Below are 10,368 nucleotides of genomic sequence, written 5' to 3'. Positions count from 1 at the left end.
GGAGTGAAATTTTAGAATTTTTAGAGCTTGTTTGAGTGGATTTTTGGAAAAATGTCAATTATAGGGACTAAAACATAATTTTTAAAATTTTGAGTATTGTCTGATTTGGAGGGCCCAGGAGGGGCCATGTGATATTGATGAGATGTGGTTGTGGAAATTGAGAATTTAGAAGTGTTATTTGAGCCTTTTTGCAGGTTGGGTAGGTCCTAGGTATAGGGAAACTCACGATTTCCGGCATGAATTAGGCTGTCTATTGCCTCTTTAGAGTTTTATCTTAACTTAGTACTAATAAATTTATAATTTAATTATTAGGTGATCGAGGTCGGCTATTTTTCTGCATCCAGCAGCCACAATAGTTATCGGTGTATTGTGAGTAGAATATTAATTTTAATTGTAATTTCGATATTATTATATGTTCAAGCATGCCCATGCATCACTTATATGCATATATTTATGTAGTTAAACTCTAGGCACGATTTATGTTGCATTCATAATCATGATGTGCCATGGATGTTGTTGTGGTAATTTGGAGCAGCAGCGTGCGTTGGCGTGCGTGTGATGTGGTGTGGACTATGGATAGGACGGGTAGTCACGCTTGAGTAATTTGGGACTGATCCTTCGGGGGGTAGTCACGGCTTGAGTTATTCGCTTGGACCCACGATTTGGTTATTAAGTGGAAGTCCGAGCTTGAGTAATTACGGCACCGTGTTGGATTTAAGAGAGTCAGATAGGGATCACCCCATATGTTATGATTGATACTACAGGGTGTGTGAGTGCTCCAAATTACCTTTTTGATGTTATGATGTGAAAATGTTGTTGATGTTGCATTTCACTCTACAGGGTGCATTAGTTTTAGATAGTTATAGAGATTATGGTTAAAATTGATATTTTACTCTCTGAGTCGAACGCTCACTCCTGTTCAATATTTTTCCAGGCCACAGGAGGAGTTATTTTACAGAGCAACCTGGTTTCTTCCTCGCAGGTTTAACGTCAATTATTTAATTATTTTACTATCTTTTCTAAATTAAAAATCTAGAACTCCGCATGTGTTAGAAATAGTGTGGACCTTGGTAGAGGTTGTGTGAACTTAAATTTTTAAGATTAATAAATGAAGATTTGTATGGTATTTAAACAGTTTGTAAATGAGGTAACAGGGTTGAGCTGGGCTCCCCTGATTTTAGTTTCTGAAAATTTCTGGGCTAAGTTGGCCCGAAATGAAATTATAACAGTTTGATTTAAATTATTTTATATGCATATTGGGCCTAAATTGTGGGCCTGGTTATGGATTTGAGGAATAGTTAGGCTTACTACGGGCCTCGGGGGCTTTAAGCTGGCCCAGGTCCTAGTGCCGGTCCGGCCCATAGGTTGGGTCGTGACAAAGTTGGTATCAGAGCTTAGGCTCTAGATTCATGGGAAATAATATAATTGGGAGTGTAAAAGGAGTCTTGTTAGGATGTTACATGCGGAGTATAGGATTCTGTTTCGTCTTTTTCTGTAATTCTTTGTTTCTAGATTCTGCGTTATACCTCGGGAAATATAAAAGTGCCTCAGTTAGTGTCTTGATTTTCGTGGAGTACATAGAAATGTGAAATAGAGTTAGCAGACAAGTTGAGGTCTATCATGAGGATACGTACTCCAAGAAATGCTATATTTTTGTCAGTATGGGTTTAAATGGTGTGCCCATTTCGTGCAAGGCACGAGTACATAAAGGTGAGTCTTAAAAGTACGGTTGCCCTATATAAGGATGAGGATACCACTTCGGCGATCATCGATGGATGACCAGTCGAGTAAGTTTATGATAATAGAAGATTCAAGAGAGATAAGAGATTAAGAGACCTAGTTGGTCAGGACGTATCGTAGTAACTATACAATGTTCTCGATGTCTGCTCTGTAAGCTGCAGATTACAGTACCGACATGAGATTATTGTGTAGAGTTGCGTACTTCCCTATAGTGCTTATGATGAGGATGTTGCAGGCAGTCTCTGTTTTGGTACAGTAATACCAGAACAGAGTTCTATATCTGCAGAGAAGTTGGGAACTCCTGGTTAAGAGTCTAGAGTTAGAATATTGAAAGGCCACAGTTGGGTGATAATTAGAGTCAGTGACTCAGTTGCCCTAGCATGAGTTAGAGTTACAGTAAGAGTTGCCATCAGACCAGAGGCTTCGGACTAGTTGCAAAGTAAATGTGACACCTATAGAGTGAGATCATCTAGTCATCAGTATGGAATTTTGGATCATTTTTGTAGTACGACAGACGTTTTGCTTAGAGCTTAGTGAGAATAGTATATCTTGTGGGTATCAGTATGGAATAAAGTACAACCCTATTACTTAGAGAAGGTCGAAACTATGAATTGATGATTTACAGAGCTATGATATGATAAAGCAGACATTAATTTGACATGGTTTTGGGCAAGGTGGTAAATGTAGTACCTTTGTTGCAGCAAGTTAGGGTATAGTCCTATCTTTTCAGAAGGGATCGAAAGTTATTACTAATAATGGTGACCAACAAAATAGTGCCCCAGATAGGACTGTAGAGTGTGGTAGAGAATAGTTGGCTCGGGTATCCTGCAGAGGATACAAGTTTCATTATAAGAATCATATATAATCAGATCACAATGGATGTAAATCCTTTGAATTGGATGACGGGTTTGGGTGCCCGGAATCTTAAGTTTTGGCTAATTGAGTAAACATGGAAAATAATAATAATGATAATAACATTTACAAATAAATAAAATTGCTGCAGAATCAGTTCTCGAGGTAGTAAGGGTATTATATAAACTAAAGGATAAGAATAGAAATCATACGATAAAGGTATGACTGCAATTTCCTGAGTTCCTTTCTAACTTCATATCGTTCAAAACAATAGTATAATCTAATTATAATAGTGTCAAGAGTAATAAATTAGCAAAGATAAATTATAGAAGGCCAATGGATAGAGAAAGTGCAGAATGAAAGTTTGGACAATTGATTGTAGATGCAATATAATCTAAATGCTAGTGGAAGTACTAGCTAGAGTGGTCAAAGGACCAAATCTGAGTAGCATAGACATGTGATAACGTGGTAGAAACTCTGAAAGATATAGTTTGCAGGTACAGTTGTCATGTTAGGAAGAAGAATGGAACCAGGGATAGAATAGTCAAGTTCTATTTTGGGTAAGACAAAGGAGATAAACGGAAGGACAACCTGAAGAGCGCATAATAAAAGGAACAAAGTTAAGATATAGGGTAGGCTAAGTGTTATTCTTGGCAAGGTGCATGACAAGGATGGAAAACCCAAAATGGGACCATATTAGTGAGAATAGTGATAGAGGTGTGGAATCTAGTAATGTGATACTCATAGCATGATGTAGTTGAGATTGTGATAGGGGCTAAAATATAGAGCTTGGAGTTACATGATTGGATCATACTTTATTTATTCCCTATTTCTAAAGTGAAGTGGATAGTGATGGGGCAAGATTCTTTTAACTTGTTAACAGTATCAAGAAGATTAGGCGAGGAATACAATAATAATGAGCAAAAAGTAGAAGGTATGCGATGATATTGCGGACTATCTAATTAGGCAGAGAAAAAGAAGTTAGTAAGTAGTAAGTTGAATAAAAGTTAATCTAAGGGATCGAATAGGTATGATGAGTGGAAAGAATTATAGACAATGACACATAGGTTTTAGGTTAAACTTTTGAAATAGTGAGAAGATAGTAGAAGTTCATTATGAATGTCAGGCAAGCATTGTTAGTGTGATCAACAGAATCACTTTGCAGTGAAGCAATGATGGCAGAACAACAGTAGGGGTAGAACGAGAAGTGACAAGTATGGGTGGTTATAAATCACTAGAAAGTTCAAGCATCAAATTAATGACCATAGATAAGGGTGGAATTAGTGTTGGAAGAATCTATTAGTAAGAGAAATCTTTCAGGAATCAACAAAAGTTAAGGGCACAATATAAATGATAATAGATATGAATCATAGGTCGAATATAAGTAAAGTTAATAAATTATAAAATATTATGTCAGGAAGGACAATGGTACGGTAAAGGGTTCATGCAGATGATACCTTATAGGTAGAGCACAATTGTGCTAGGAGATAATGAAATTTGGAGAGAAAAACCAAGAAACATAGGTTAAACATTATTATATGGACAATCGAGCGTAGTTGAATATAAGAGAATATTTTTCTTTCTTTTCAAGTTTAGCTCGTGTTTTTGATTCTAGAGCGTTATATAAGGAGCAGAGACTGAGGCAAGGAGACCTAGTTAATTGAGAGTTTGGTAGGCACTAATTCATACATAATTTCCTGATATGAGAATGACAGTAAGTACGTACCTAGTGTTAAGTATGAAAGGACGATCAGAATAGTGACAGGAGTCAAATGGAGTTAGCTACCAAGGCTTGCAACTGTTTTAAACTATGAGCTAGAGGAAGTACTATTTATGGATGAGATTCAATAGATAAAATTGTTTCTAATGGAAAAAGTTGAGGTTGAAATTTGGAAAGCTATGGGCAGTATATGTGATTATATTAAGGAGAATGAACACATAAAGTATCTTGTTTAGAATTAAGGCATGGCACACATTTTCCATAGCCGTGTTAGTTCAGATGGAACTTATAGTTCTGGGGCTCATATCCATCCAGGATAAGCAATTTCCTACTAAGGCTGGTAGGGAATGATAATGTTCCGATAGTTAAGTTGGGAAAAGGAGATACAAAAAGAAATTTTCTACGGTTAATTGTTACAAAAGGTGAAGAATGTGTTGGTAGGAGAAAATCGTAAGGTTAGAATTCCTGAAGTAATAGAACTAATAATCAAGATAAGACTAAGAAATAAAATGAAAGTTAAAGTTGACGATGGGATGGACATTCTTGAAGGAAAAGGTGTAAGGATGAGATAGGACTAAAAATTAAGGAATAAGTACAGCAGGTTGAAAAGATATCAACAATACCAAAAATAGGAAAAGGGAAGTGGATAAGATGCAAAGGACACGAAGAAAGCTCGATAGAGCCAGTTATAATGATGAGGATAAGGAGGAGTAGGTATGCTAGGAACACACTAAGGGATGTTTAAAATAAATTATTATGAGATGATAGATTAAAGGAGTAGTGGAGCCTCGATCTGAGTGCCAATGTGTCAGAAATAGGCCACATACTAAGAAGCTAAAGAAAGAAGTCTAGATATTTCCATTCCAGAGAAGGAGTGAGAATTGATAAAGTCGCATTGGATTGAGTTGTCAGGGAATATAAACACTTTTGTTACCTAGAAGGAGGGACCCAGTTTACTTTCCAATGTTGATAAATGATACACTTGGCCCCTGGAGGAGACTCTACCTGACTAGTTACATAAGATGGACAGAGGTTGGTCTAAGTACCTTAGTAATGACACAAAAGAGATTAAAAATTTGGAGTATTATGGGAGTGAGAAGATTTATAGGTATTGACCACTGAGGTCATAAGAAGAGTGAAGATCTCGAACAAGATGCCTAGATTAGGTGCTACAGGAAAGCTACTCATAGGATACCATGAAATAAGGAACATAAGTTATGTCATTGGGGAAACAGAAATTATTAAAACAAAGGAATGATGACTGAAGTCACCAAGAGACATGTTGAGGCGTAATAAAAGTGAGGTAAGCACCAAAGTCGATTGAAGTTATGAGACATCAAGTCAAGAACAGTTAAGTGTAGCAAATACTTGAAATGTCAAAAAAATGGTCAATGAATAGTAGAATCAGAGAGCAGTAAATGTCATATATAATATACAAAGAGTTTGAAGAATAAATGTTTTACCAATCTCTGCATAGCTGGAGGAGTAATGATTGCACTTGTTCCGATAATCTTCTTTTTCATATCTCTTGTTTATTCGAAAATTCGAGGACGAATTTTCCATAAGGAGGGAAGAATGTAACAACCCAAAAAAAAAAACTGCAGAAAACAAAACGCAGCAGCCCCCCCCCCCATTTCTCTCTCCCCGACTCCACTCTCCCCCTCACTTTCTCCCTCCCATTTTCGTCCGGCCGGCCAGCGTCAGTGCCGGTGAGGTACCGCCGGCCCTCCCCCGTGCCGGAACAACCACCAGGCGGCGGCAGCAGCGAGCAGGGGACAACAGAAGGAGAGAGAAGGAGAGAGAAGGAGAGAGGAAAGAGAGGAGAGAGGGAGAGAGCACGACCGGGGGCCCGACTTCTCGGCGTCGCCTCGGCCAACTCCGGCGGCCATTTCCGGTGATTTCAAGTGCTACGGACTCCCAAGATGATGAACTTTCAGATGAGACCAGTGGCACCTCGTTTGGTGGCCGGAGGAAAGAGAACCGACGAGGGAAAGTTGGAAGAAAATCATATGGATTTCTCGGTTTCCGATCACTTTTCCGGAGATCCGACCATCGGATCGGAAATCCGAGGCCACCGATGGACTCAGGACGACGAGATCTTCGAGATATGACTGGTCCCGCTCCGATCGGACACTGTTTGAAAAAGGCGATAATCGGACGGTCCAGATCGCTTGGTGAGATTTTCGAACTTTTTTTATTTTTAAAATTTAAAAATAATTTTATGATAATTATTAACAAATTTTGCACTTAAATTAGGTGCGATCGGATCGAGGATAGCTCACCGGCGTCGGGACTGCATTTTCAGCCAGATCCGGCTGCCAGACGGCCCGTCTCAGAACATGGTCAATATTACAGTCAATCCTAGCATTTTCAGACGTTCTGGACGCGTTCCAGGTGTCAGAATTGACATAGGTAAACCCGAACTCCAAGTTGCTCATTTTCGACGAATATCGATTTAGAATAAAATTCATAAAATATTTGTAGATGATCGAAAAATTATAATTCCTTTTGCAATAGTCTTATAATATTATTAGGGACCGCGGAGTGAAATTTTAGAATTTTTAGAGCTTGTTTGAGTGGATTTTTGGAAAAATGTCAATTATAGGGACTAAAACATAATTTTTAAAATTTTGAGTATTGTCTAATTTGGAGGGCCCAGGAGGGGCCATGTGATATTGATGAGATGTGGTTGTGGAAATTGAGAATTTAGAAGTGTTATTTGAGCCTTTTTGCAGGTTGGGTAGGTCCTAGGTATAGGAGAAACTCTGCCGGATTTCCGGCATGAATTAGGCTGTCTATTGCCTCTTTAGAGTTTTATCTTAACTTAGTACTAATAAATTTATAATTTAATTATTAGGTGATCGAGGTCGGCTATTTTTCTGCATCCAGCAGCCACAATAGTCATCGGTGTACTGTGAATAGAATATTAATTTTAATTGTAATTTCGATATTATTATATGTTCAAGCATGCCCATGCATCACTTATATGCATATATTTATGTAGTTAAACTCTAGGCACGATTTATATTGCATTCATAACTGTTGATGTGCCATGGATGTTGTTGTGGTAATTTGGAGCAGTGTGCGTGCGTTGGCGTGCGTGTGATGTGGTGTGGACTATGGATAGGACGGGGTAGTCACGGCTTGAGTAATTCGCTGGGACCCGATCCTTCGAGGGGTAGTCACGGCTTGAGTAATTCGCTGGGACCCTCGATTTGGTTATTAAGTGGAAGTCCGAGCTTGACTAATTCGCTGGCACCAGGTTGGATTTAAGAGAGCTGTATAGGGGATCAGCTCCCATATGTTATGATTGATACTACAGGGTGTGTGAGTGCTCCAAATTACCTTTTTGATGTTATGATGTGAAAATGTTGTTGATGTTGCATTTCACTCTACAGGGTGCATTAGTTTTAGATAGTTATAGAGATTATGGTTAAAATTGATATTTTACTCTCTGAGTCGAACGCTCACTCATGTTCAATATTTTTCCAGGCCACAGAAGGAGTTATTTTACAGAGCAACCTGGTTTCTTCCTCGCAGGTTTAACGTCAATTATTTAATTGTTTTACTATCTTTTCTAAATTAAAAATCTAGAACTCCGCATGTGTTAGAAATAGTGTGGACCTTGGTAGAGGTTGTGTGAACTTAAATTTTTAAGATTAATAAATGAAGATTTGTATGGTATTTAAACAGTTTGTAAATGAGGTAACAGGGTTGAACTGGGCTCCCCTGATTTTAGTTTCAGAAAATTTCTGGGTTAAGTTGGCCCGAAATAAAATTATAACAGTTTGATTTAAATTATTTTATATGCATATTGGGCCTAAATTGTGGGCCTGGTTATGGATTTGAGGAATAGTTAGGCTTACTACGGGCCTCGGGGGCTTTAAGCTGGCCCAGGTCCTAGTGCCGGTCCGGCCCATAGGTTGGGTCGTGACAGCACTCAACACATATAGCCTATGTATTGATGGTTTGAATCTATTATAAACATGTCTGAGCGGATTTTTCCTTTTTTGGAATGAAAAGAAACTCCTCACATTGTGCTTTCCCTCTTATAAAATGTTCATCAACTGCACACATCTTACACTCTCACTTCGCTTCCCTTCCTCCCTCTTTCTCTCAATCTCAATGTCCGGTGTGTGGATATTCGACAAGAATGGCGTGGCTCGCTTGATAAGCAACCCTACAAGAGAGTCTTTCGAGCAAAAAGAGCCACCTTCTCCTGGCACAGCTACGGCACCAGGGGCTCGACCGAGAGTCCTTGTCTATCTTCCAACCAACCAAGTCATTCGCTCATACACTGAGCTCGAACAAAGACTCACCGAACTTGGTTGGACTCGTTACCCTAACTCCAGTCAGCCAAACCTCATCCAATTCCACAAGTCTGATCACTCTGCCGATCTCATCTCTCTCCCTAAAAATTTCTCCAACTTCAAGTCTATTCACATGTATGATATTGTCGTTAAGAATCGCTCTTTCTTTGAAGTTCGTGACCCTTCAGCAAAGGACTAGGCTAACTAGCTAGCTAGCTACTTAGTGTTTGATCCCTTCACATATAATCATACAGTAGGGAAGCAAAGGAGATGACATATACCCATTTTAGTGTCTGCTTTGGAAGCTACATCTCGTAAGGTTAGGTATCGATTCCCTATAAAGATTTGAAGGTGTACGAATTACATTCATGTAGATGTGATCTAGAGAGGGAATTAAAGTGACATGCATGTTATGTGGTTAATATGTAACAGTAGTTGATGCTTTTGTTCTAGTTTGCATTATTATTGTTCTTGTTCTTTAACCTTTCGGTGAGGTTCCTTGTGTTTTTGCTATTTTAGCTGATCTTTTACACCAATTTCTTGTTTTCCTTTCTAAGGGTTGAATAATCTAAAGTATATTTCTTTCTTATTACCACATGTTTGGTTGACACTTGACAACACATTTGCATGCATGCTTTTTTTTTTTTTTTCTATCTAAAGGGTCTACAGACTTGACTATTCAATGAGGTAAGTGTACTGCCCTTCTTTAATTTTATCTCAATCCGCTCAATAATTTCATGGATAAAAAATTTTATACGCAATCAGTTATATACATCATTCAATCTAAAATTGATACATCATTTAAAATTATGATGGATTCTATAAAAATAATAAATAAGATTTATGAAATTTTAATTTTTTATTTATTAAATGTATAAATTAATTCGTACAGCATGGCTAAGAGCAATCAGTAGATTAACTAATCAATCATTATGTAATTATATATAGAGTTAATTTAATTGACGAGCTAGAACACATGCACATGCGTGTGTAAACTTTAACCCTTTAATCTATATGGTAATCAATGAGATGGAACTAAAAAGTTGTTGGATTGAGTGAAAAGAAAGTAAATATAGGGAGCCGCGTGCATGTAAAATCGCGAGGAATTGAGCAAGGGATGTGAATACTGATGTGTGTTTGTATTGAATTGTCATGTATATGAGGACGGAGAAAGTCTTAAAAGAAAAAGCTGAAAGTTTTCTTACGGAGGCTGCTTCCTTCTATACAACAGATCCCGTGTTTGTACTATATTGTGTACCCTGCACCTCTCTTGTTAGCATAATTACAGCAATCAGCATGATTATAGGAGATTTGTGTAACATAATTACAGCAATCAACATGATTATAGGAGATTTGTGTAGCATAATTATAGCAATTATTATTCTTGTCCAAATTAGTTCATATTCTCATGTATAAATAGATGTAATATCTCTGTAAATGAGACACAGACAAATACACAATCCTTTTCTTCATTACTTGTATTCTTTCTTCTAACATGGTATCAGAGCCATAAAACTTTTATTTCTAGTTTTTTGGGGTCTCTCTGCTCTCTCTACAACCTGTTCTGGTTCATTCTTTCATACCTATTATTATACCATTTTTTTTTTTCTCCTCATCTTGTTATCAATGGAGAAATCTGATATTTCAAAACCTATTGCAACAGTTCTGACTGGTTCCAACTATAATCTTTGGGTTCAAGGAATGAAAAGTTTTTTGATAGGTCGCAAGCTTTGGCGTATTGTTACC

At 37.7% G+C, this 10,368-nt stretch overlaps 1 protein-coding gene across 1 annotated transcript; it reads left to right on the top strand.

Moving 5' to 3' along the window:
• The first annotated feature begins 8,437 nt into the window (after positions 1-8,437).
• LOC110640587 (flowering-promoting factor 1-like protein 1) lies at positions 8,438-8,821 on the top strand. The gene has a single exon (XM_021791933.1). It carries the CDS (start codon positions 8,438-8,440, stop codon positions 8,819-8,821), a length of 384 nt encoding a protein of 127 aa, XP_021647625.1.
• Positions 8,822-10,368: the final 1,547 nt, after the last annotated feature.

This window comes from Hevea brasiliensis, chromosome 9 (genome assembly GCF_030052815.1).
Source record: "Hevea brasiliensis isolate MT/VB/25A 57/8 chromosome 9, ASM3005281v1, whole genome shotgun sequence".
NCBI classification, from domain to species: domain Eukaryota; kingdom Viridiplantae; phylum Streptophyta; class Magnoliopsida; order Malpighiales; family Euphorbiaceae; genus Hevea; species Hevea brasiliensis.
Note: the sequence above shows the minus strand (reverse complement) of the source record. Positions and strands in the feature narration are given on the sequence as shown.